We start from the raw sequence: 26,191 nt of genomic DNA on the forward strand, positions 1-26,191 counted from the left end.
AAAAAAAAAAAAAAAAGAAAGAAAGAAAGAAGAAAAAAGATAGGAAATATAGATTTGGGGGGGTGGTTAAGAATGCCACAGGCATGGGCCAGCCCAGGGGCCCTACCATTTCCTCCCCTCCATCCTGGGGAAGGGGGTACCTACTTGGGAGAGTGTCCCACACCTCTTTCTGACTTGTGCCTAGCCCAACTGTATCTGCAATAATAACTTGGTCTAAAAGGAAACCCAGGAACAGATAGAGAGGCCAGCCAGCCAGGAGGTTGGCAGCCCAACCCAGCCCAGTCCCAGTGTTAGTGGTCACTGCAAGAGCTTTTCATTTGTAGATGTTGTACCTCTCAGAAAACCACCTTGGAGCCCAGATCTCTGGCTTCTACTTCTGATTCTGATTCTGGGCTTTAGCACCTCCAGAAACTCAGGTATCCTGGCTATCTGCCCCCACCCCCCAGGGCTGACTAGTCTTCAGTATGGCCACTCCCTGCCCCTGAGGCTGTGGTAACCAGAGCCAGGCTCTAGCCGGCTTTTCCAGTCCAAGGTTGGAGGTGGTGCCTGGAGTGCCCCTGAAGAGGGTGGGGGCCCTATACCCCGGAAGTCCTGATCCTTGGGCCACTCTGAGGTCTAGTGGGGTGAGAGCTGGAGTCAGGGCAGTTTTCATAGGGAAGTTAGGGGACAGCAGCCCTGGGGACTGCCCTTTCTGAGCTCTGAGAAGGCAAACAGAATCAGACCTGGGGTACAGGGGACTGGGGGAAGGGGTGGCTGGGAAAAATGGTGGCCACTTGGCTCTGGAAAGGAGGTAATGTCTGGTGGCCGGGAAACGAGGCCAGGATAAGAGGGAGGTGGGGGCACGCACCTTCAGGGGCCTACCAAGCTGTGGAAGCATCTGTGTTATGGCAGGCTCCCTCTGGGACCCACCATTCTGCGCCCCTTCCTGACTATCTCTGTGTATCCCAGCTTCTTCCTACAGGCAGGATGATCCCAGTGGCAGAGTTCAAACAGTTCACGGAACAGCAGCCTGCATTCAAGGTGCTCAAACCCTGGTGGGATGTGCTGGCTGAGTACCTCACCCTGGCCATGCTCATGATTGGGGTCTTCGGCTGTACCCTCCAGGTGAGGGGCGGAGCCAATGTAGGTGTGGTCTTACTGTCCTGGCTAGAAATGGGACCCAGCAGTCTAGAGCCTGGCTAGCCCTGGGGAAGTCCAGAAGCCTTCCCATCACCCAAGAAAGTAGAGAAATAAAGACAAAGCCAGACCCCTTATCTTCTCTCACCTCCATCTGCAGCCCCACCACCATCCTCTGTGCTGCTCCCGTGTTGCATACTTTCATCCTACACAGCTTTCTCCCTGGAATCTAGAAAGGACTGTAGTTACCATGTGTATTTGCTGCTGTAACAAAAGAACACAGACTGAGTGGCTTAACACCAAAAATTTATCATCTCCCAGTTTTGCAGTCCGGAAGTCTGAGATCAAGGTGTTAGTCTACTATGATTCTGGTAGCCTCAAGTGTTGCTTGGCTTGTAGATGGCATTATTCTCCCTGTATCTTCACATAATCTTCCTTGTGTGTCTTTCATCTCTGTGTTTAAGCCCCCTACCCTTTTTAATTGATAGTGTCTTGCTATATTGCCTAGGCTGGTGTTGAACTCCTAGGCTCAAGCTATCCTCCTGCCTCAGCCTCCAAGTAGCTGGGACTACAGGATAGAGCCACCATACCTGGCAATGCCCCCTTTCTATAAGGACAGAGCCATATTGGACCTACCCTAATGGCCTGGTCTTAACTTGACTACCTCTACAATGACCCTATTTCTAAAAAAGGCCACATTCACAAGGAGTGGCAGTTGGGATGTCAGTATGTTTGAGGGGGGCCAGGCACAGTGGCTCATGCCTGTAATCCCAGTACTTGGGAGACTGAGGAGAGTAGATTGCCTGAGCTCATGAGTTTGAAACCAGCCTGAGCAAGAGTGAGACCCTGTCTCTAAAAAATAGCCAGGCATTGTGACAGGCGCCTGTAGTCCCAGCTACTTAGGAGGTTGAGGCAAGAGAATAGCTTAAGCCCAAGAGTTTGAGGTTGCTATGAGCTGTGATGTCACAGCACTCTACCAAGGGTGACAAACTAAAACTCTCAAAAAAAAAAAAGTGTTTTGGGCTCAGCCCCTATAGCATAGTGGTTATAGCACCAGCCACATGCACCAAGGCTGGTGGTTTGAACCTGGCCCCAGCCTGCTAAACAACAATGACAACTGCAACAGCAACAACAAAATAGCTGGGCATTGTGGCAGGTGCCTGTAGTCCCATATACTTGAAAGGCTGAGGCAAGATAATTGCTGAAGCCCAAGAGTTTGAGGTTGCTGTGACACCACGGCACTCTACCAAGGGTGACATAGTGAGACTCTGTCTCAAAATAAAATGTTTTGGGGAGACACAATTCATCACAGTTGCTTTTTTCAGACAAAGACCAATGCTCAGAGGTTTAGCAACTCTTCTAAAGTCACAGCTGGCTGGTGACAGTCAGGGATTGGGGTTTCTCATCTTTAGCCTGTTTCTCCCCACCCTCCCTAAATCTCCAGGCCTCCCCTAGGCCTGCCACTGTCTTTTGCTATCTCTCCCACCCCCACAGGTGACACAGGACAAGATCATCTGTCTGCCCAGTCATGAGCCCCAGGAGAACTTATCAGAGGCCCCCTGCCAGCAACTGTTGCCACAGGGGGTCTCTGAGCAAATGGGGGCCCTCCGGGAGGTGCGTGGCCTCAAGAACAACCTGGACCTACAGCAGTACAGCTTCATTAACCAGCTCTGCTATGAGACTGCCCTCCATTGGTATGCCAAGTACTTCCCCTACCTTGTGGTCATTCACACACTTATCTTCATGGTCTGCACCAGCTTCTGGTTCAAGTTCCCTGGTACCAGCTCCAAGATCGAACACTTCATCTCCATCCTAGGCAAGTGTTTCGACTCACCATGGACCACACGAGCCCTGTCTGAGGTCTCTGGGGAGAACCAGAAGGGCTCAGCTGCTGGACGGGCCACAGCAATCATAGTAGCCACGGCAGGGGTGGGACTGGGGAAGGCAGGAGATGGGGAGAAGGAGAAGGTGCTGGTGGAGCCGGAGAAGGTAGTGACTGAGCCACCAGTTGTCACTCTGCTTGATAAGAAAGAGGGTGAGCAGGCCAAAGCCTTGTTTGAGAAAGTCAAGAAGTTCCGTGTCCATGTAGAAGAAGGGGACATCCTTTATACGATGTATATCCGGCAGACAGTACTCAAAGTATGCAAGTTTTTGGCCATCTTGGTCTATAATCTGATCTATGTGGAAAAGATCAGCTTCCTGGTAGCCTGCAGGGTGGAGACTTCTGAAGTCACAGGCTATGCCAGCTTCTGCTGCAACCACACCAAGGCCCACCTTTTCTCTAAGCTCGCTTTCTGTTACATCTCCTTTGTGTGTGTCTATGGGCTTACTTGCCTATATACACTCTACTGGCTCTTCCACAGGCCCCTCAAAGAGTACTCCTTCCGTTCTGTGCGGGAGGAGACTGGCATGGGGGACATTCCTGATGTCAAGAATGACTTCGCCTTCATGCTACACCTCATCGACCAGTATGACTCGCTCTACTCCAAGCGCTTTGCTGTCTTCCTCTCTGAGGTCAGTGAAAGCCGTCTGAAGCAACTCAACCTCAACCATGAGTGGACGCCTGAGAAGCTCCGGCAGAAGCTGCAGCGTAATGCACACGGCCGGCTGGAGCTGGCCCTCTGCATGCTCCCTGGGCTGCCAGACACTGTGTTCGAGCTTAGCGAGGTGGAGGCGCTGCGACTGGAGGCCATCTGTGATATCACCTTCCCTCCAGGGCTCTCACAGCTGGTGCAGCTGCAGGAACTCAGTTTGCTACACTCGCCTGCCAGGCTGCCCTTCTCCTTGCAGATCTTCCTTCGGGACCGCCTGAAGGTGATCCGCGTCAAGTGCGAGGAGCTCCGTGAGGTGCCCCTCTGGGTGTTTGGACTACGTGGCTTGGAGGAGCTGCACCTGGAGGGGCTCTTCACCCCAGAACTGGCTAGGGCAGCCACCCTTGAGAGCCTACGGGAGCTGAAGCAGCTCAAGGTGTTGTCCCTGCGGAGTAATGCGGGGAAGATACCAGCCAGTGTGACTGATGTGGCTGGACACCTGCAGCAGCTCAGCCTGCACAATGATGGGGCCCGACTGCTGGCCCTTAACAGCCTGAAGAAGCTGGCAGTGTTGCGGGAGCTAGAGCTGGTGGCCTGTGGGCTGGAGCGCATTCCCCATGCTATCTTCAGCCTCGGGGCACTGCAAGAGCTTGACCTCAAGGACAACCACCTGCGGTCCATTGAAGAGATCCTCAGCTTCCAGCACTGCCGAAAGCTGGTCACACTGAAGCTGTGGTACAATCAGATTGCCTATGTCCCCGAGCACGTGCGGAAGCTCAGGGGCCTGGAGCAGCTCTACCTCAGTCACAACAAGCTCGAGACCCTGCCTACCCAGCTGGGCCTGTGCTCTGGCCTCCGTCTGCTGGATGTGTCCCATAATGGGCTGCACTCCTTGCCCGCTGAGGTGGGTCTCCTCCAGAACCTGCAGTACCTGGCTCTGTCCTATAATGCCCTTGAGGGCCTGCCAGATGAGCTCTTTTTCTGCAGAAAGCTACGGACGTTGCTTCTGGGCTATAACCACCTTCGGCAGCTCTCGCCCCAGGTGGGAGCCCTCAGGGCCCTCATCCGCTTGGAGCTCAAGGGCAACCGGTTAGAGGCGATGCCAGAAGAACTGGGCAACTGTGGGGGGCTGAAAAAGGCAGGGCTTCTGGTGGAAGACGCCCTTTACGAGGGCCTGCCCGCAGAGGTACGAGAGAAGATGGAGGAAGAATGAGCCAGGGTGGGTACAGCGGGTTGAGGTAGGACCCCAAGGATGCCTCTATGAAGGAATCTCTACCATTCTCTACCAAGGGAGGTGGCCACGTGGGCACAGGCCAGGAGAAAAGGGGCAGACTAGTGTCAGCCTTGTGGGGCCCAGGCAAGATCTGGGACTGGTTTGTCTAGGGAGTCATGACGTTGTGAATTCACTGTAGAAGCCCATGTGGAGGGATTAACTCAGTCATGCAGTTCTCAGACCAAAACCACACCTTGTCTGTCGCTGGCTGGCCTATTCCATCCCTAGACCAGAACTGGATAATCCAGCTTAATTAATGCCACATATAGGGGTGGGGACACATCCCAGTGGGATTTCCAGCCCTTCCCCCAACCCAACAAAGCAGCTTATATCTGGGACTCTTTCCCCAGGAACACAGGACAAGGGACCAACCCCCAACTCCAATTTTGATTCTAATTCCTTATTTATAAGTTGTTTGCTATAGGCTTCTATACTTGGAACAATACTACTCAAATTTGGCTATGCATCAAAATCCATGGCTAAGAAAAAAATTTAAATCCAATTGAAAACAAAACAAAAACACAATGGCAGAATTAGTATAAAACAAAATATCCCAGGCCCCACCCTTGAAAGAAAAACTCAGGAGGTTGGGTGGGGGCCCAAAACCTGCTCAAATATAAGCATCTCAGATAATTCTGATGCAGGCAGTTCTATGACAACAACAGCATATTGGGAAATGCTGGTTTAAAGAACAAGTATCTGAATGTCTAGCTTCTGATCCCTTTTTATATCCTAGACCTTTCAAGAAATCAATGAAACCTGGGTGCCTCCTTCCTCAGTAAAATGTACATACACACAAAACTGTGCAAACAACTTTGGGCAGTTGATAAATTTCCCCCAGAGACCTATTCATGTACTTCCTAAGGTTGGCAGCCTCCAGACGAAGAACACTTGCAGCAGAGGCTAGGTTTTTCTGAGGACAGGCAGGGATTTTGTCTTATGAATGTTCCATCCATGGGTGCTTAATAAATAATACTAATTATAAGAATTCTAATTCTGTTCTCTTACTCTCCTGTCATTGTCTAAACCTATTTAATGGAGCCAAGTAACACTCATGTGCCAGAATCAAGGATGTGAATCTCTTGTCCTGAGGACAGAGGCACAGAAGGCAGCTTGGAAGGGAAGATAGAGAGCTAATCCCAAGGAAAATTCAATGCTGTGACATCTGCCTAGCTTTTGTCTGGAGACTCCCTTTTCCTTAACCTCTCCCCCTCCACCTTTCTTTGTTTGAGGAAAAGAAAACAAAAGTTTATTTATTTGCTGGCAAATACGGACGATAGCATACTCTCATCTTAAAGAACTGTTGTCCCTCCAACACCAAGCAGAAATATGGGATTTTTAAAGGGCTACGGCTGTTTATAGCATCGTCAGTGATCTTGCTCTCTTTTTCTGGATAATTCCGTTGAGCCATCTCCTGTGGTTTCACTGCCTCTCTGATTACCAGCCCCAGATAGGAAGCCAGGTTTTAATTCTTCGAAAATGGTGAGAGGTTTTATAAACAACTTGTAAAGCATTTTGCCCTTTTTCAGACCCTTACTTCTGTTACAGACATTATCTGAAAACCCATTTTTATCCTCTTAACGCTACACTTTTGTGTCTGCTCTGTCCACAAGCCTTCAACACTCACCCACCAAAGTGTTCCCTCGTTAAGACTGGGAGCTGGCAGGGCACTTGGCATAGCTGGCTTGACCCCGACCATCTACGCTTGACAACCTCCCAGATGTCCCTGCAAAATTGGAGACTGCTGGCACCTAAGAGCCCAGGCACCCGGGGTTCCAGATGGGGACACTTCCCCCCCAGCACCCTTCAAAGCACTTAAAGGAGTGATTTAGGATGTGCGAACGCTGGGCAAAAGTGCCTAACCCCGAGGCCCGTCTTCAGATAGGAATTCTGAGTGTCCAGGGGCTGGGCTCACATCCTGCGAGAAGCACAGATGAGGGGGGCTACGTCTTGAGGTTCCAAAGGTCTGGCCAGGAACTCTGGCCCCACTGTTGAGGTCAAGGGTCATGCCCCTGGGCTCCTAGGGTCCTTTCCTACCGCCTGGCCTCCACCAACCCTGAGCTTGCTGGGACTGTCTGAAACAGACAGGGCTCCTCACGGAGCGGAAAGCCAGGCAGCAATTAAGCACACATGGATCTTAACGAAGCACCGTCCGAAGCGAGGAAGGCAGTACTGAGGGGGCGTGGTTCATCAGAGAGCACATAGCGGGAAAGAGCGAGGAACAGGCTACAGGCTAAAGCAGCACTGCCGCGGGGACCACAGGTGACGGATGCAAAGAAAAAGAGGGTCCATGGCTGGGCATGTGCAACAGAAGCCACCCGCAAGGCCTTGTCTCCGTACCTACAAGCGTGTGGATTTCCCCGCCCACAGGTCTCCGAAAAAAAGGTGGGTTGCCTTGCTCTCCGCTCTCTAGCGCGCTCCCGGATTCGCGCATGCGCGTCGCAATTGGGGGCGGGGGAGGACTTGCATATTGCTCGCCGCAAGCTCTAGGTGACGGCGAACTTCGGGATGGGCGAAGCACGCACGCGCGGAGACTAGCACGCGGGGAAGGGCGGATGCACGCCGCGGACATGCGCCTTGCGGAGCGAGACGGCGACTCGGCGGGGTCAGTCTGGCGCAGGCGCTGTGCGGTGTTTGTCTGCCGGGCTGACGGGCAGTCGGGCGGTGCGCGGTGGCGGCGGGGAAGATGGCGGCGTCCTCCCTGGAGCAGAAGCTGTCCCGCCTGGAAGCAAAGCTGAAGCAGGAGAACCGCGAGGCCAGGCGGAGGATCGACCTCAATTTGGATATCAGCCCCCAGCGGCCCAAGCCCAGTAAGCACGGCGGCGTGGGGGAGGGGGCGGGCGGGGCGGGGCGCGCGCCGCGAGAGGCCCCGCCCCCATGCCCCGCCCCCGCTTCCGGGGCGCTCGCGCTCCCTCCTCTGCGCTCCCTCCCTTTATCCGCTGTCAGCTCTCGGGGATAGGGGTCGCTGACCCGGGGGGCATGGGACCTGCGAGCTCCCGGGCGGCCCTCCCCTGGCTGAGGGGTTCACACCCTCGAGGTTCGGGAGCCCAGTTACTGGACCCAGGCGAGGCCCCAGCCCGATAGTCCGCCCCCATGGCCGAGATCCTTAAAGGCTCTATCACCTGCACGGAGCTGGGCTGCCCCCTACTCCACAAGAAGGTTGCCACATCTAGGTCGTCCCGCAAACACAAACGTCTCTTTGGAACTGGTATTTCCCTTCCTGTCATTTTCAGTTAATGTCAAGATCCCGCCCCTCGGCCACATACACTGACGGGTTCAACCTGGCCCGGGCCTGCTAAACAGTAATGACAACAATAACAAAAAAATAGCCGGGCGTGTGTTGGGCGCCTGTAGTCCAGCTACTTGGGAGGCTGAGGCAAGAGTTTGAGGTTGCTGTGAGCTGTGACTCTATGGCACTCTACCGAGGGCGACAAAGTGAGACTGTCTCAAAAAGCCAAAAGATCCTGTCCCTCCTCTCCCCCATCCTGGGAACTTGCAATCACTTAGCAGGTGATCTGCTCACAGGCACACCTGATCTGAGGACACTTGAAGTCACTTGACCACATACAATACTCCCCCAGCTCTTCTTAACTGAGGATTCTCTCATTTGCTCTCCCTATGGCCATGTCTGAAGATCCCTTCCTAGATTCTGGGATGAACTTGTCACTGGGCTCAGCAGAACCCCTCCCACATGCACCAGGCTCCCTCACATCCCTGTAACTAGTGCCAATGCCACCATCTCAATGACTGTGGTTAGTCTCTCTAGAAATATACATCCAGCCTCCAGACTGGTGACTTTGTTACCTAGGCTCAAGTGACTGTTCTAATTCTTCTTTACACCCACCTGGCCTGGGGTCTCCTGAGGCCAGTGTGACTATATCTAAACTCTAACACTCCCCCCCAACCCACATGCACCTCCTTTCTGATGGTTCCTACCATCTCAGTGCCAGTTTCCCTGACATCTTGTCATCCTGGATCAACACCTCTTCCCCACAGACACATACCTGGCCTGGGATCACCATGACCACAGTAGCCTACTTGCTGTGTGTCACAGGACCCTGTCCCTAAATCCTCTCAGGCAGAGGGAATCAGACTTTCCCCTCCCACCAGACCATGAACACCTGCCACCCATGTTCTTTTCTGTGTCTCTCTTGACCCAGCAAAATGCTCTCTTTTAAATCTAATAGTTTATATAGCTCCCTTGGGGTCATCTTGCCAGGAGGGAGAAGGCACCCCAACCACTCCCTGGTTATGCAGCCTGACTTTCTCAGCCTGACACCCCTCATTCCCCATCCCACCCTCTTCTGACCTAGGTCAGCCTGGTTCCTCGGTTCCTGGGGCATCTCTTGGGGTCCAGAGAAATCCCGGAGCTGGAGATGCTGGCTTCAGACACTGCCTGGGGCAGGAAACCTGGCCCAGACATGGAGGGTCCCTGCTGAGCCCTGTGTGGATGAGAAAGGGCTGGGTATGGGGCCTGGGTGCCTTAGGGGGTGGCAATACCTGTACAAACGAGGCCCACAGTGGGCAGGCCCCCAGGAGCCCCCTCTAGGCGTGTGTGTCTTTCAGCTCCATCCCATCCCCCCCCCCCACTCCCCCATCCCATCTTGCCATCTCTATCAGTTTCTACCCATCTCTGCAGTGGTGCCTCGCGCCTACCCCTTTCTCCTTGTTATGATTTGATTTCTTTTCTTTTGGATGAATCGGTTGTTTCTGTTGTGATTTATTGTGGTGTTGTTTTTTTTTTCTTCCTTTTCCCCATCCAGTTATTGTGATCACTCTAAGCCCTGCTCCTGCCCCGTCCCAACGAGCAGGTACCAGCCTTTTTATCATCGCCGCTTGGACATCTGCACCATTGACCTAACCGCTGCCTTGGCTGCAGAATGCCATCCCTGTCCCCCCATGCTCTGTGTGTGTGTCTGTGTCTCTTGTCACCCTCACTCTCTGTCACGCCACTCAGGCAACGTGGGCCCAACCTGGCCTCCTCTGTGCCCTTTCACTTCCCCCCACCCCCTTCTTCTTGGGCTCAGGCTTGAACTCTCTGGAAGAGGAAATGGCCCCTGCAAAACAGGAGTCTGTAGCCTTCAAGGGGGCATATGTGTGTAACACATCACGAGTGTGTACATAGATGAGCGAGAAAGAAAAAGAAAGTTGGACCTAGTGGGTAGACTCTGCCTGTTTGATGCATTTCAACAATTGGATGAACACATAGCTCCCCCTGCTGCAGGTGTGGGCCTGTGTGGCTCCAGGGACACAACAGTGTCACAGTGGACCTCCCTTCTCTCCTTGAGGAGTTGAGGCTGTGGTAACGGGAGACTGCTTGTGGACAGTGAACACAGTCCTCTCTAAGGAGAACATAGCAGGGTTAGGAACTTGACTGGGAGGTCATCCAAGGAAGCCTCTGGAAAAGACGGAGTTTGAATAGGTGGGGTGAGGCAGGGAAAAGAGACAGCTAGCCCAGGCCCTGAGCATGGGTGCAGTTTGGGGAACAGACTTGGCAGGCAGTGTAGTGGGAGATTTGGTCAGGATCTGGCCCAGGGTGGTTATGTATAAGTATGGCAAGGTTGCCTGTGTGTGTGTGTGTGTGTTTGTGTCAGATGGGCAAGGGGGGCATCTCTGTCCCCAGCTACACGCAAGTAGGGATCTGTACCATGCCTGGAAGGGGTGTTTGCGCAAGTGTGTGTGTGTTGGGCTGGCAGTTTGCACATCCACGGCTCCTGTCAGAGTCAGCAGGTGCCTGCTCTCCAGCCCTCTCTTGTTAACTCTCATTCATTTTCTTTCTCTCACCCTGTTGCTCTCTATCCTCCTGAAGTGCGATATGGCCTGTCACCGCCTCTACAACCTCTGTTCTCAGGACTTTATGTATCTCCTTTCCTTCCCCCAACCTGAGTGCCCTTTATATCCCCACTACACCCCTGTTCATGGGTGGCAGCCTCTTCCCTGGGCCCTGGGCAGCCCTCAGAGGGCCTGGTAGATTGTACTAGGGAGGGGACCATGAGAACACCACAGGGTATGACCTTCACTCCCAGGGAACTGGCAGTGCAGGGCAGGAAACCCCCAGGGGCATGAGCTGATCAGTGTCTGGAGAGTCCAGGTGCAGAGAGCTTAGGGGGCAGGGGCCACAGGGGCCTTAGGAAGGATCCAGACTGTGATTTGAGCCATGGGCAGATGAGGCACAGTGATGCAGCAAGCAGAGGGCAGCAAGAGGGGACACCTCTGGGCTCATCAGGAATCCCAGACCCCAGAGCCCTTTCTTTGTTCCTGGCAGCCCCTGTGTCCTCTTCCACCTCCAAGGCTGCCCCTTCTCCTAGCTGAGGTCAAGGCCCTAGGCCCACAGGGCAAGGAGAGGACCCACCTACTGGCAGCTGCAACAGATTGTCCCCATTTGTTACTGGGCCGAGCCACTGGGACCTGGAGAAGGAAAGGCAGGTGGGAGGAAAGGGGCCACCCGAGAAGACTGCAGGAGCAGAGCAGGCCCCAGGCCTAGCCTAGGGAAAGGGGCACCTTGATAGCTGATTATAGCCAATGCCTTTCCAGGGTCAGGGCCTGGAAGGGTCAAGGGAGGGTTGGCTCCAGGGTCCCTTACCCTGTTTCCAGCCCATCCAGGGAGACTCCTAATCCTGCAATGAGCCTACCCTCCTGTCCCGGGCCCCTCTCTGGCCTGTGTCTTCAGTGCCGCCTCTGGGCAGCTGGGCCCTGAATCTTGGCTCCTGTTTGTCTGTCTGTCTCTTTCCCTTCCACCTCCGATGCCACCTGCCCATCCCAGGGTGTCCGCTGTCTGCTGCTGCCTGCCTGCCTGCTGTAGCATGCCCAAGCTGTCCGCATGCAGGCTGCTGGGAAGAACCAGTCCCTGGCCCAGCACGATCCCTGCCCAATCCTGCTAGTCCCTGTAGAGGTTGTACCCCCAGGTCTTTCCCCAGAGGACATAGGCACAGCCTTGAGTTTCTGCCTCTGCCCCTGCCCCCTTTGGCCCAAGCTCAACCTGCCAAGTGGAGAGGCTCTAGCTCAGCCCACTGACCAGAGGGGGTCCTCCCTGACCCCACAGCAAAATGTGGGGGCAAGGCAGCTGGAAGTTGGAGTCCCAAGCTCACTGTCTGTCTAGGGTGTACCACCCCAGTCTTTTCTGGGGACCAGGTTCAGTGCTGCCAGCAAGGCAAGAGCCCAGGTTGATCCTCCTCACAGGTGCCCCATTCTTGCATGGTCCAGAGTAGGGTGCTACAGCCTTGGCATGAGACCTACACAGAGGCAGGGAGGAAGGGGACATGCCAGGGGCTGCCTGGCCAAGGGATACCATCAGATCCCTGCCTCATTTCTCTGTCACCATAGATTGCAGCCCACCCCTCCCCACCAGGCCTACTCAGTCACCTTCCAGGTCAGGGTGAGAGAAGGCATCCTGAGGATAGCCCAGGTGTGGGGTGGGAGACCCCAGCTTCTCCTCTGGCAGCTAGGAAAGGGGGGGGCGGGGGAAGGTGAGGGTCCCAGCCCCTCCCCAAGTGCCGGGCCTGGAGCTGAGGCCAGCCTGGCACTGACCCCTCCCCGACACTGGCTCTCACTACCCCCAGCTCTGCAGCTCCCGCTGGCCAACGATGGGGGCAGCCGCTCACCGTCCTCGGAGAGCTCCCCCCAGCACCCCACACCTCCTGCCCGTCCCCGCCACATGCTGGGACTCCCGGCAACACTGTTCACACCCCGCAGCATGGAGAGGTGAGCTGCAGCCAGTGGGGGACCAGCAGAGGACTGGGGGCAATTAAATGTGGAAAGCCCAGTGTGGGGTACAGGGGGCCTCAGGTTGCTCAGTACCCCCCCTCCACCTGCACCTGCTCCCTGTTCCCCCAGCATCGAGATTGACCAGAAGCTGCAGGAAATCATGAAGCAGACAGGCTACCTGACCATCGGGGGCCAGGTACAATCTTCCCACGGTGCCCCCAGGGCAGGGAGCAAATAACCAAGCTGTACCCATCCCAGGGGCACAGCCAAGGACCTGGAGTCCCTCCAACCCTCGTTCTTCTCCCAGCGCTACCAGGCAGAAATCAATGATCTGGAGAACTTGGGTGAAATGGGCAGTGGTACATGCGGCCAGGTGTGGAAGATGCGCTTCCGGAAGACAGGCCATGTCATAGCAGTCAAGGTGAGTCTCAGCCCTCACCCTGGGCTGCCCAGTGCCGCAGCTGGTGCTGACTCCCTCCCTCTCATCCCTGCCCGGCAGCAAATGCGGCGCTCAGGGAATAAGGAGGAGAACAAGCGAATCCTCATGGACCTAGATGTGGTGCTCAAGAGCCATGACTGCCCCTACATTGTGCAGTGCTTTGGGACCTTCATCACCAACGTGAGTGCCAGTCCTGCGAGGTGCCTCCCATCCCTGTCCTAGGGTCCAGAGCTGCTCTGAGGTGGGCAGGAAGCTGCAACTGCCCCGTGCCCCACCTGTGTTCCCCACAGACTGATGTCTTCATCGCCATGGAGCTCATGGGCACGTGTGCTGAGAAGCTTAAGAAGCGGATGCAGGGCCCTATCCCCGAGCGGATCCTGGGCAAGATGACTGTGGCGGTGAGTGGCTGGCATGGGCTGGCGGCCTGTTAGGCAGGGCCTCCCCCCATCATGGGCACCCCACTGTGCACAATGCAGATCGTGAAGGCGCTGTACTACCTGAAGGAGAAGCATGGCGTCATTCATCGTGATGTTAAACCCTCCAATATCCTGCTGGATGAACGGGGCCAGATCAAGCTCTGCGACTTTGGCATCAGCGGGCGCCTGGTGGACTCCAAGGCCAAGACGCGGAGTGCAGGCTGTGCTGCCTACATGGCGGTGAGTGGGGACCCAGCAGGACAGGGATGGGGGCTAGGCAGCCTCCAGGTACAGCCTCTCCTTCTCCCCCCATAGCCCGAGCGCATTGACCCCCCAGACCCCACCAAGCCAGACTATGATATCCGGGCCGATGTGTGGAGCCTGGGCATCTCATTGGTGAGTTGGCGCCCTACACTGTCCTCACACTAGCAGTGAGGCCTTTGGGCTAGTGGGAACCTGGCCCCATCAGGTCCAGCCTTGCCTGTGTCCCTCCCAGGTGGAGCTGGCGACAGGACAGTTTCCCTACAAGAACTGCAAGACGGACTTTGAGGTCCTCACCAAAGTCCTTCAGGAAGAGCCCCCACTCCTGCCCGGTCACATGGGCTTCTCAGGGGACTTCCAGTCCTTCGTCAAAGACTGGTGAGAACCCCTGCCTCACCAAGAGGCTGAGGGAGCCCTTGCTTGGGACAGGAGAGAGTTAGAGGTCTCCTCTGGGGTGGGCTCCCAGCTGGGGCCACAGACTGGAGCTGGTGCCCTGGGACCCATGAGTTGGGTTTGGACCCAGCCTAAGGGGACAGCTGGCCCTGTGGGTATTGGGCAAGGTGGTCACAAGAGATTGTGGGTACCCAGCCATAACAGGCAGAGCTGTATATGCAGGAGGTCCACATCAGCCTCCCAGGGCCAGGAGACTTAAAGAGTGCCCACTTGGCGGGTCCCAGCTGCCAACAGGGCAGAAACTGTCAGCAGCTCCTTCCCCTATAGACCTTGCCACCCCTGGGTTCACTGCAGGCCTGAAATGGGTATAGTCGGGCTTCTCCTGACAGGCTTTCACCTCTTTTCCTCTCTTCCTTACTTTTCCAGCCTTACTAAAGATCACAGGAAGAGACCAAAGTATAATAAGCTACTTGTGAGTACCCCAGGCCTTTCCTTGTCCCCATACCTTGGGGGGCCCCAGGCCCTGAGCATAAGGCCCAGAGGGATGGCCCTTCCTCCTAACCCCCTGCCTTGGCCTGCAGGAACACAGCTTCATCAGGCACTATGAGACGCTTGAGGTAGACGTGGCATCCTGGTTCAAGGATGTCATGGCGAAGACCGAGTCACCGCGAACTAGTGGAGTCCTGAGCCAACACCACCTGCCCTTCTTCAGGTAGCTGCGTGGTAGCGGCCAGCCCCACAGGGGCCAGGGGCATGGCCACAGGCCCCCCTTCTCACCCAGCTGCCCACCAGGGGAGACCTGGGACCTGGACGGCTGCTGAAGGCTGAGGACAGAAAGTAGGGGGCCACCCACTTACCCTCAACTCCCTGCCCACCAGCCATGGACAGATGGATCCACCAGGCCCCAGCCCTTCCCAGCCTGGGGTCAGCCAGCTGTGCGTGTCCCCCTGACAGACACTGTGAACGGATGACAACAAGCCACAAGCAGACTCACTATTTATTCAGTTGTAACCTCTGGGCTGGGGCAGCCCCCAGGGGCCAGGAGAGAGCCTCCCAGTCCCCAGCCCTGCTCCTAGCCTGCCGTCCTCACCATTCCCCACGCACTTATTTCTTCTGTCACCCCCTACCTCTGTCCTTGTCACCGTCCTTGCCTCTGCCACCCTCCTGGCACGAGGCTATGCTCAGCCACCCCCTGGTGGGACCCCTGGGTCTGCTTAGGTCTCCATGGGGTGATGAGTCATTGGCCTCCAGAATGGCGTTGTGGCACTGAGACTATAGCTGGTGGGGCTGGTCTTTCTCCCTCCTTCTCTCTCTCTTTGATCTCAGGGGGTCCTTTTTGGAGTTTATTGTATTTTATTGTACTTGGGTGGGGGGTGGCTGAGGAGAGTTTGTTCTCATGGGGTTTGTTGGTACCTTCAGAAACTTTTACCAAAGTCATGTTTAGCTGCTTGTGAAGGGGCCTCCCCAACTATCCGTGGGCAATGGGGGCTGGGCTGGGCACTGCGGCTGCAGGGCCTCAGGTGCTAGCCCTACGGGGAAGACCCCAGCTTGGGGCGAGTTGAAGACCTCAGGGGATGTGGAGGTCCAAGGGGCCGTTGCCACACACAGGGTGGCCTTCAGGGAAGGTGGGCATGAGGTGGCGGGAGCAGGAGGCCAGAAGGAATTGAGGACAGGAGGGAGTTGGATTGAGAGCTAAGGGAATGGATGTGAGGGTTCAGGGATATGTGATAGGCTCCAGTGGGGGCAGGGGAACACCAGGCTGAGAGTGGGAGCAAAGTGTGGTCACCCCCATGGTGCCAGTGTGCCTCGTCACACCTAGCCAGGTGTCCACCCCAGCTCACCTACTGCAGCAGCAGCCAGAGCAGGAGGGGATGTGTTTCATGTTTGTCGGTGGTGCATGCAAATCAAGTGGACGAAAAAAACAAAATAGCAAAACAGAAAAAAAAAAAGAAAAGAAAAAATATAACCATAGAACCACAAACAAAATCCAACCAACACCAAAGGTGGGGAGCCTGGCTGGAGCAGCTGAAGCAGCATAGGCTTAGGGTCGCCATATCCTCTTATCTATCGCATTGACTCTATCATTATTATAGTCACAAAATGCCGCATGTTTAAAAAGTAATAGAATTCATCTTCTCTCTGCCCTAGGGGGCAGGTGCGGGGAGGCTACCTGCTCTTGCCTCTAGCCCCCTTTGGAGGTGGGGGTTGACAGGCCTGGCCCCCGTGCTTTCTCCTGGGGGCCAGCCATGCAGGCTTCTGCAGGTAGCCAGAAGGTCACTTGGCTGGTCCCAGGGCCAGCACAGGCCTGAGGCTGGCTACTTGGTTTTACTTTTATTTAACTTGATTTTCTGTTTCACGAGTGTGTCTGCCTGCCCCCAACCCCTTCAGTGTTACATGGGAGCCCTGGGGGAGCCTCTCGTACCTCCCCACCCATCCCCAGACCTCCCCTGGTCACCAGCCATCCCTCTGAAGCAGGCAGAGGACAGACCTGGGCAGGCAGGAGCCTGGGGTTTGGCCTAGCCCAGCCCACTAGGCTGGACCCCTTCTCAGGCTGCTAGTATTGCCCTGTCCGTTTTTAAAACAAAATGCCCTTGTTTGTAAATCCTTAGATGCTTGAGAATAAATCCCTCCCTTTTCTTCCACCGAGTCTGTGGTGTGTCTTGAGCCTGGTGGGGAGGAGGTACCTCATCTTCATGGAGGGGAAATTGATGCCAGATCAGAGGGAGGTATTTGGAGTGGTTTACCTAGTATTGGGCAGCTGGTGCATCACATGACTGACCTGCCCCCAGTACCCACAGGTCAGGCAGGAGTAGAGTCCTTAATTCCCTGCAGGCCTTGGGCCTTGGCTACGATGTCAGCTGCTGCCTGCCACCCCCGCTCTGTGTCCCAGGGTGGCTGTTTAGCCAAGGACAGGGCCACCTACCCACCTGCCAGGCTTGGGTGTGGTTGGGCAGGTGCTTCTGCTCTGGCCCCCAGACGCCCCGACCTCACCCAGTGCAGAATGTTGGGCTCTGCAGTCCTGTTGCTGCCCCTGCTCTTGGGGACTGCCCTATCACCGAGCGCACCACCGGGTATGTACGGGCAGAAGGGGACACTGGGCCTATCCCACTCTCAGCCCTCCCTGTGTGGTTCTTCCTCAACTTGACCTCTTGTCCACCTGGGGGAAATGGAGTCGGGTGGGATCTGCCTCTGTTCTCATGTTGACCCACGTGCCACATTCCATGGAGATGGCTCAGGCTGTGCAAGAGGAGGTCTATACAGATGCCCCTCAGAGTGGGTGTGTGGCCAGTCCCCACTGTTTGACAAAGACTACCTGAGCATCTGTATGTCTTAGCCAGTGTGTGCCTGAGTGCACCCACGTGAGGTCACAGGACAGGTGACCCACCTTTTGCCACCGCTGCCCTCTGCCTGGAAGAGTGAGCCCTGGATAGATAAAAAAATTCTCAGGATCCCGTTGACTCAGCTGGGCTTTGGCTGTACCCAGCAGGGTCTCTGGGGAGGGCACTCTCTCTGCCTGTTGACAACTCTTACCTGCCCTTAGAAAGAGAAGCAGCCTGGGGGAGGGGAGAGAGTTCTGCTTCTGCCATCCTGACACATCACCCTCATGCACTCTTCAACCTCGGGCATCCAGCTTTGTACCCCACCTCAGCTGTTGGGCTGTGCAAGTTCCAGGGGTATCCAGGGGACACATCACAGTAATTCACATGCCGAGAACGTGGCGCGTTGCCAAACCTGGATGAATCTGCCACTGCCACTGCATCCCTTCTCCAAAGTTTGTGGCAGGAACCAGGCGGTCGGAGAGCCTAAGAAGCCGCGCTGCCTCCGTTGTCTGTGCTGCCCTTTCCCCCTTCCCCACCAGCACCCCAATTCCCCGCGGGCCCAGAGTCCTGGCTGCGCAGACCCCTCTTCAGTCTGGAGTTGTCTGACGTGGAGGACGTCTTCCTGCGCCGCGCTGGGCCGCTCGAGGTACCAGCAGACAGCCGCGTATTCGTCCAGGTGTGAACACCGGGAGCACTACGGGCGGGTGGGGACTAGTGGCAGAGGACGATCCTGATGGCGCCTCCATCTCCCAGGCGGCCCTGGCCCGTCACTCTCCGCGCTGGGGCCTGGCCTTGCACCGCTGCTCGGTGACGCCGTCTTCACGCCCAGCTCCGGGCCCTGCTCTAGCGCTACTAAGTGGTGGCTGCCCCGCTGATGCCTCTGTCGCGGTACCTCCAACGATGTTCCACCAAGGTGCCACGCGCCCCGTGCGCTTCAGCTTCCGCCTGCGCCCAGTCTTCAACGCCTCGGTGCAGTTCCTGCACTGCCAACTGAGCCGCTGCCGCCGCCTCCCGGGAGTCCGCCGAGCACCTGCTCCTCTGACACCGCCGCCACCATCGCGGGTGCGCTAGTGCAGAGCCTCCAATCTGCACTCCAGGGCCCTTCAGGGGATAGCTGGGAACAAGCATCTCTGCCGACTACGAAAGGACACCTTGGGAGCCTGGGAGGACTTGGATGCTTTGGGACTTGGAGTCAGTAGGGGAGGGAGTAGACACTGGGTTGATCTCAGGGTAGGTGTGGAAACCAAAGGCACCTGCACAAGAATTCCTCAGGGGGCAGACAGCAGACAGTGAGGTCCCTCAGGGACAGCTGTGGGATTCTCTGGGCAGGGCTCTGCGATCCCTCCAGGGCTGGGAGACTGAGTACAGAAGGCCACTACAGGTCAAATATCTAGGCACAGGTTATCTAGAGAGCCACATTGTGTGACTTCTTTGAAGGGCTGGACTTTGAGGTCCTCAAGAGCTGAGCAGCTAAGCCACTGGTACGTTTAGGCGCTGGGCTCAGGAATCCTAAGGGGCCCAGTTTCCAGAGCTCCAGTGGAGGTGGCCTTGACTGTGGTAGAGTGATAGACTCTTAGGTCTCCCTTTGGGAGCCAAGATGGGGCCCTGACGTCCTGGTCTCTTCCCTCCCCGCCGTCCCTCTCCCCACAGTGTCTACCTCAGGATGAGGCATGCGCGGAAGCCATCAGTGGCAGCAGCGAGAGCCTGGGCGCTGACAACCCCCACCTGCATACGCTGACGCAGCCCATCGTGGTCACAGTGCCGCGGCCTCCCCCCAGTGAGCGCTCAATCCTCCCCCGTAGAGGGCCCTCGGAGTAGGGTTAGGACATCCGGGTCCTGGGCCCAGTCTCAGCGCTGAACTCTCCACAGGGCCCCCCAAGGTCGTCCCGGGCCGCGCGTTACCACCGGACCCTCCAGTGCCGGGCCCTGTGGCCCTGGAGCCCGCGCCGGTGGTGGCGCTGGTGTTGGCAGCCTTCGTGCTGGGCGCTGCCCTGGCCGCCGGGCTCGGCCTCGTCTGCACGCACTCAGGTACAGACCTCCGCCACTCGCGGACTTTTGTCAGCCCCCAGACTCTTACTGAGCGTCAGGACCCAGGGTCCGGCGATCTTGCCTACCCCGCCTGAGCAGCGGTAGACCTACCTCGGCTATGCCCGCAACAGCCCCCAGAGGGCGTCCTTACCCCGGCGCTGCGGCCAGCAGCACCTACTACAGCCTACTTCTCTCTTCCAGCGCCTCCGCTCCCTGGGCCGCCCCCTAGAGCCTCGCCCAGCAGCGACCAGCCCAGGAGGCCTCAATGAGACAGGTAAATGTGGAAGTGGGGGAGGTGGAAAGAGGGAATGACAATGACTTCAGGGTTCTTACTCTGTGCCAGGCACCATTTTGTTTTAATCATATGAACTAATTTAATCCTAATAATCCGCCGGGTGCGAAGTCTCGCGCCTTCAGCACTTGGGAAGGCTGAGGTGGAAGGATGGCTTGAGGCCAGAAGTTCAGGACCAGCCTGGGCGACATACAAAAACCCCATCTGTACAAAAGAAAGAAAGAAAGAAAGAAAAATCAGCTGGGCTTGGTGGCACACATCTGTAGTCCCAGCTGATTGGGAGGCTAAGGCCAGGAGTTCCAGGCTGGAGTGATTTACGGTAGGTCTCATGGCTGCATTCCAAGCTCGGCAACATAGTGGAGACTTTCTCTAAAAAATGAATAATGCTAACAACCTTCAGGTAGATACTATTATAACCCCCATTTTATAGACGGGAAAAATGAGGCACTCGCTTAAGGTAATATGTCACAATATTTGGTGGAGCTGGATTCCAACTCTGGTCACTGGCAGTGGGCTTCTCTCTCTGGGTCGAGCCAGGGGTCCTCAAATTTCCGGCATTAGGCATTAGGTGAAAAGAGTTCAGGATTCAGCTGCAGTTCCTACTTTCACCCCAGCATACAGACTGATAGAAGAGGCCTATGGTCTCCTGAGAAGCGGATGACCAACTAGAGTACACACCCTAGTTCAGCCTCTATCCTCCCTCCCCAGGGATGGCATGCCCATTGCCTGTTCCGGAGATGCACTCAGCTACAGCTTCAGCCCCATGCCTGCCAGGACTAGACCCGCCACCCTGGACCTCCTACCGTATGAGACCACTACCCTAGCTCCTCCCCACCCCCATTCCTCCTATCTGGGTTCAAAATAAACCTCTGGACTGTCGGGCTCAGTCAGTGTGGGAGTCCGTGTGTGCTCAAGTCAGGGGTGGCAGACCATGAGGAGCCTAGGACCAAGACTAGGGAGTTAAGGGCTCGGTGAAGTCCTGATTAGAGAATGGGGATTAGGCGTGGATCTCACACACCCTTACACAGGTGTTCACACACTGGCCAAGGAGAAGACTCTGGGGTATTTTGTCCTGAACATAAAGTGACACCCAACCCCACCAGCTTAAATTTAAAATAAGCCTCACCTCCTCCGTTTACCCCTGCCTTAGCCCTCCTGCCCCCCTGCAATCTTTCCCAAGCCTGCTCTTCTCTGCTGTCCATTCCCACCACTTCCACCCTGCCCTACTTCCAGTCTCCTCCCTGGTTTGGACTTTGCCCTCCTCTTGGTTTGTTGGTCAAGTCTTGAGTTCCTCAAATCCTGCCCGAGCTCCTCCCTTCCTAGTGCATAAAGAATGGGACTACTAGCCCCAGTTTACAGATAAATAAAACTGAGGCTTGGCTTGGCGCCCATTGCTCAGTGGTTAGGGCTCCAGCCACATGCACCAGAGCTGGTGGGTTGGAACCCGGACTGGGTCTGCTAAAACAAAAAATAGCTAAGCGTTGTGGTGGGCACCTGTAGTCCCAGCTACTCAGGAGGCTGAGGCAAGAGAATCGCTTGAGCCCAAGAGTTTGAGGTTGCTGTGAGCTGTGATATCACAGCACTCTACCGAGGGCAACATACCATGTTTCCCCGAAAATAAGACCTACCCAAAAAATAAGCCCTAGCAGGATTTCTATACATTTGTTAAATATAAGCTCCATCCCATAATAAGACCTAGTGATGGTCGTGGCTAGGTGCGGAGAGGAAGACACCCCCTGAAAATAAGCCCTAGTGTGTCTTCTTGAGAAAAAATAAATATAAGACTGTGTCTTATTTTCGGGGAAACGAGGTATGTGTTTAGTGAGACTCTGTCTCAAAAAGAAAAAGAAAAAGCTGAGGCTCGACAAGCCTAAATCACTTGCCCAAGGTCCCCAGGGCTGTTCGATCCCATAGTACAGGTTCTGGACCCCGATCAGACAGTTTCCTTTGGGGCGGGAACCAGCTCCAAAGCACACAGTAGGAGTTTCATGAATTAGCTCGGAAACAGAGGGAAGGCACGAAATCCAAGGTGTCGGCATCACTTCATGAATGAGACAAAATGCGGGCTGAGGGTCTCGTTAGTCTACGCCTCAGATCTGGCGTCGGTCTCTCCATTCTCCCCAAAGAGGCGGTTCTCTTCGGCGTATAAACGCAGAGCCACGCCCCACTTGCTTCCGCCTCCGTGTGATGCTTTCTGGCCTCTGAGGCCTCCGTAGTCCCACCCGCGCTACCCGCGAGGGAAACAGTTTTACAGAGCAGTTGTCTCACCCACCGGCATGAAGCCACCGCAGCGGCGGCGAACGGTCCCGGCACGTTATCTGGGTGAGGTGAGCGGCCCCACGGCCTGGAGCGCTCGCGAGAAGCGACAATTACTAAGACTGCTGCAGGCGCGGCGGGGCCAGCCAGAGCCAGACGCCGCCGAACTGGCTCAGGAGCTTCCGGGCAGGAGCGAAATTGAGGTGAGCTGTGGATCCCCAGAGTGGAGCGAGGTTGGAAGCGTGGCTAGGAAAATGTCAGGGCCGAGGTGGGTAGCGGAGTGGGCGGGGCGAGGGTGAAGCTTAAGGGCGGGGCTGCGGTCGGAAGCTGCGGACAGGGGTGTGGCCAGGGTGGCGAGGCTAAGGTGCGGGGCGGGGTGGGGCTACGTGTCGCTGAGGGGCTGAGTGTTTGAGCCTGAAGGGCGGGGCGTGAGTGAGTCTTGAGGAGGGGCGTAGGCGGGACGAAATCAAGATTGAGTGGCAGGGCGAGTTTGAGATTAAGGCTGTGTGGTAGGGCGTGGGCCTCGCGTAAGTAAGGGGTGGGACGATGCTAAGGGACTGGGCGTGCATGCTGCAGAGGGGTGAGGCTTGAGTGAGCTCGCCTGAAGGGTGGGACAAGCTTAACAGTAAGGCTGGAGCGGGGAGGGGTGAGGCGAGGGCAAAAGTGGCGAGGCGAGGGCAAAAGTGGCGAGGCGAATTGGAGTAAGACACTGTGGAGGCAGGGTGAAAATCGCTCGGTTGACTCTCGTGCAAATTAGATTGAAGTGAGTTAGGAAATGGGGACTGGACGAAGAAGGGAGATAAATTGGGTATGGAGGAGGCAAAACAGGCTTAGGACTTACATCTTAGGTAGCTGGTCACACACTGGGCCCTTGGCCTGAGGTCCAGCAGGGTCACTGGGACCTTTTACACTAGGCTAGCAGGAAGTTAGGGTGCAGTGGCCAGCCCTGGAGCAGTCCAGGAAGACAGTGGGCTTTAGCTTCTCTACTACATCCCTGAGCATGTTGAGGGCTCATTCGGCCTCTTGCCTCTCTCCTCCCCAGATCCGGGACTTCCTCCAGCAGCTCAAGGGCCGCGTGATCCGGGAGGCCATTCAGAGAGTGCATCCAGGTGGTAGTCTGAAGCGCCAAAAGGCACAGATCCCAGCCCCCATAGAGGTGAGGCAGGGGGGCAGGGTGAGGTTTCCCAGGGCCAGCCCCTGAGAGTGGGTTGGGAGTTGGGGGAGGATCCCCAGAAGGCCAGGGCTTAGCGGACCCCTGCAAGCTGATCCCAGGGCTGACAGTGTACCTTGTGGTATCACTCAGGTATGGATGGATCTGGCTGAGAAGATAACAGGCCCGCTGGAGGGAGCCCTGACAGTGGCTTTCTCTCAGGTACAGCTGTCCCTAAAGCAGTTGGTGGGAAGTACCAGGGGACAGGATCAAACAGTCTCAGTAAGTTGGACTGCATCTGGGCCCTGTTTCTAAGGCCATCTCCTGCCTGAGTTCAGGGTGGCAGGGAGGATTTGGTGAGTGGGTGGAGGTGAAGGGCTACACTTCTTCCTAGCAGGAGCTGAAGATGTGAAGACTTTCCACATCTCCTCCCTGGTTGTTCTACCTGCCAGGTGCTCACCATTGCCGCCACAGAACCCATCAGCCTCCTGCACTCCAAACCCCCAAAGCCCACTCAGGCTCAAGGGAAGCCACTGCTCCTGAGCAGTCTGGAAGGACAAGTGGGCCCCACCACAGAGTCATCTTCAGGGTCCCTGGCTGGCCCCTGCACTGAGGGAGACTTCACTGTGGACTTTGAGAAGATCTACAGGCACCTGTCCTCATTCTCCTGCAGTGGCCATGGCCCTGATCTCTCAGCAGCTGGTGAGAAGAGTGGAAGGTGAGGGTGGGAGGATCCCCGTGGCAGGCCCTGCTCCCCCCTACCCATCCCTTTCCGTCAATCACTAGAGTCTGCTGTTGTTCTTGACCTACTCATGTCGCTTCCTGAGGAGCTGGCCCGCCTGCCGTGCAAAGCCCTAGTAGAGCATATGGCAGAAACATACCAACGCCTGACAACCCCTGAACCCAGCCCTGCTGGAGAGAGCCTGGTGCCTGGTGCTGAGGGTGACAGGACCGGGGCCAGGAGGCCAGAGGATCCTGGCCAGGCCACTCCTCCATCCCTTGAGCCCAGTGAACTGAGATCACCCTGGCAAGCAGCTGGGATCTGTCCCTTGAACCCATTCCTGGTGCCCCTGGAGCTTCTGGGCCGAGTGACCACTCCTGCTATAGGTGAGGGGAAGCAGCCACACCAGACATCCCCATCTGGCCCTCAGTCCTGCTCTGTTGGCACTAGGTTGTCCTGAAGATCCAGTCATGGTGGAAGGTCCCTGAGATGGTGCTTAGCAGCATGGGTGACCCTTTAAGATGCTCCATACATCAGGAGTCTCAGAAATGGAACCCCAGTTTCATAGAGATTCAGTGGGGGTAGCCAGGTGGCTGGGTTCATAGAGAATGGGGGCAGGGGACTCCATCCATAAGCAGCCCAACCTCCTGGACAGGAGGATAGGTAGACGGACAAGTGGGACTGGCCTCCCCTGTTTCCCAAGCCCTGCTGTGCCTTGTTCTCTGCTGGGGGGACCATGGGTGGCAAATGTATCATAAACCCCTCACACAGACCCCCCTTTGTCTAGACTTTATAGTGCCTCTTTCTTCTATACCTCAGGGAGCTCAGACATTGCTTGGCCCTCTTTTTTTTTTTAGTAAAAACCAGTCTATAAATTTTTCCAGTTACTCAAAAATATTTTCTACAAGTTTCTTTTTTTTTTTTCAAAGCCTGCTGACAGGCAAGAGTATTTTTATTTATTTATTTATTTTTATTCAATCATAAACACATAGATCATGCCTGGCCCTTTCAATGGATTTGTTCCCAGTGCCCTCCACCGCCAGCTCCTTGCTCCTTCCCCAGAGTGTCCCATGACTGTGAATAAAGTTCTCCTGAAGCTGCCTTGCTCACTTTCTTCTGTGACTTTAAAGGGAATGGGGGTCCTGAAGTGTCAAAGTTTGGAGTTATGGGGGAGAAGGGTGCCAGAGAGGAAAACTGCCTCCACACCTGGTCCAATGACACCTGGGATGAGGAGGCTAATGTTAACTGGAGGTGAATGGACAGCAAGAATGCCAGTCAGTATTCATGGGGACCAGGTGTTAGGAATGGGTTCTTAGAATGGGGGCAGAATCATGTCATACAGATGATAGAGGGAAGCCAGTAGAGAGTGAGGGTGGTCAGGCAGGAGGAGAGAGGCTCTAGACTAGGTGGGGTACATAGACTAAATTAGGGGTGTCACCTGAAGGTGGCCTTAGTGCCTCAACGGTCCCTAGAAGGAGAGGAGGGAGACACACAAATCCTGGCTGGTCTCCAAGACCCTAAATCCCTGGTTCTTCTGGGCCTTTGGCATGCCCCCCACCCCGCCCCCCGTCAGCTTCACCTGCTCTGTGGGCACTAGGGCTCTTCCTAAGGAATCAAATGTCCTCCCACAGTGCTGCTCCCAATGCCTAGCTTGTCTGAGTCAGTAGATTCTCTGTTCACAGAGCCTGTGCCTCACCCACCCGGCCTATTATAGAAACTGTCTCTCCCCACATGCACTGCCATGGCTCCCCTGATGCAAACAACACATCTCCCCCCCATGGGAGATGCACACCCCTAATTTAGTCTATGTACCCCACCTAGTCTAGAGCCTCTCTCCTCCTGCTTGACCACCCTCACTCTACTGTCTTTCCTCTATCATCTGTATGACATGTTTCTGCCCCATTCTAAGAACCTATCCCTGACACCTGGTCCCCATGAATACTGACTGGCATTCTTTGTGCCATGGAACAGAGCTAACCCACTCCATGGTCACAGCCCCACAGTGCCAGATCTGAAGGTTGGTGGTGGATATGGTGGTGGGCAGGACGACCAGGCCTGGGAAGGTTAGGCTGCAAATAGTCCTTACAACCACCTTCTGGAGCTGGCTGAGTATGACCCTCCCAGCTCCCCACAAGGAGGGGTGAGTACAACCCTAAGCCCCCCAGTGCCTCCCCATGTCAAGGGAAACAAGTGTATGTGGGGGGAAGGGCATTAGATGTGGCTGGAGCTGGGGAAATTGAGATGGTTATAGATTAGCTCCCCCTATGCCAGTGAAAGGTGTGTAGATCTTT

General features: G+C 55.8%; 4 protein-coding genes across 10 annotated transcripts; all 4 read left to right on the forward strand.

Annotated features, from left to right (window-relative positions):
- Window positions 1-966: 966 nt before the first annotated feature.
- Window positions 967-4,990, forward strand: LRRC8E (leucine rich repeat containing 8 VRAC subunit E). The gene is made up of 2 exons (XM_012807552.2): window positions 967-1,104; window positions 2,611-4,990. The coding sequence occupies exons 1-2, from the start codon at window positions 967-969 to the stop codon at window positions 4,858-4,860; spliced, it is 2,388 nt and encodes a 795-aa protein (XP_012663006.1). The 3' UTR covers window positions 4,861-4,990.
- A 2,457-nt stretch (window positions 4,991-7,447) lies between these two features.
- MAP2K7 (mitogen-activated protein kinase kinase 7) lies at window positions 7,448-16,775 on the forward strand. Of its 7 annotated transcripts, XM_023515432.1 has the most exons (13): window positions 7,448-7,730; window positions 9,684-9,731; window positions 12,480-12,621; window positions 12,754-12,820; window positions 12,932-13,045; window positions 13,124-13,243; window positions 13,354-13,461; window positions 13,540-13,719; window positions 13,795-13,875; window positions 13,976-14,118; window positions 14,560-14,605; window positions 14,715-14,845; window positions 14,926-16,775. In XM_023515432.1, the coding sequence occupies exons 1-13, from the start codon at window positions 7,607-7,609 to the stop codon at window positions 14,972-14,974; spliced, it is 1,353 nt and encodes a 450-aa protein (XP_023371200.1). In that variant the 5' UTR covers window positions 7,448-7,606; the 3' UTR covers window positions 14,975-16,775. The 7 variants fall into 7 exon arrangements, with proteins under 7 accessions (XP_023371200.1, XP_003793702.1, XP_023371201.1 ...); XM_003793654.3 differs by having other exon boundaries at window positions 14,715-16,775; XM_023515433.1 differs by lacking the exon at window positions 9,684-9,731.
- A 128-nt stretch (window positions 16,776-16,903) lies between these two features.
- Window positions 16,904-19,750, forward strand: TGFBR3L (transforming growth factor beta receptor 3 like). Its single transcript, XM_012807529.1, has 6 exons — window positions 16,904-16,931; window positions 17,945-18,129; window positions 18,207-18,515; window positions 19,104-19,230; window positions 19,323-19,481; window positions 19,683-19,750. Exons 1-6 carry the CDS (start codon window positions 16,904-16,906, stop codon window positions 19,748-19,750), a joined length of 876 nt encoding a protein of 291 aa, XP_012662983.1.
- A 1,907-nt stretch (window positions 19,751-21,657) lies between these two features.
- On the forward strand, window positions 21,658-24,798 carry SNAPC2 (small nuclear RNA activating complex polypeptide 2). The gene is made up of 5 exons (XM_012807551.2): window positions 21,658-22,232; window positions 23,072-23,185; window positions 23,333-23,401; window positions 23,632-23,881; window positions 23,966-24,798. The coding sequence occupies exons 1-5, from the start codon at window positions 22,050-22,052 to the stop codon at window positions 24,358-24,360; spliced, it is 1,011 nt and encodes a 336-aa protein (XP_012663005.1). The 5' UTR covers window positions 21,658-22,049; the 3' UTR covers window positions 24,361-24,798.
- The last annotated feature ends 1,393 nt before the right edge of the window (window positions 24,799-26,191 follow it).

The sequence above is a fragment of the Otolemur garnettii genome, unplaced genomic scaffold, assembly GCF_000181295.1.
Source record: "Otolemur garnettii isolate 467f Iridium unplaced genomic scaffold, OtoGar3 scaffold00071, whole genome shotgun sequence".
Taxonomy (NCBI): domain Eukaryota; kingdom Metazoa; phylum Chordata; class Mammalia; order Primates; family Galagidae; genus Otolemur; species Otolemur garnettii.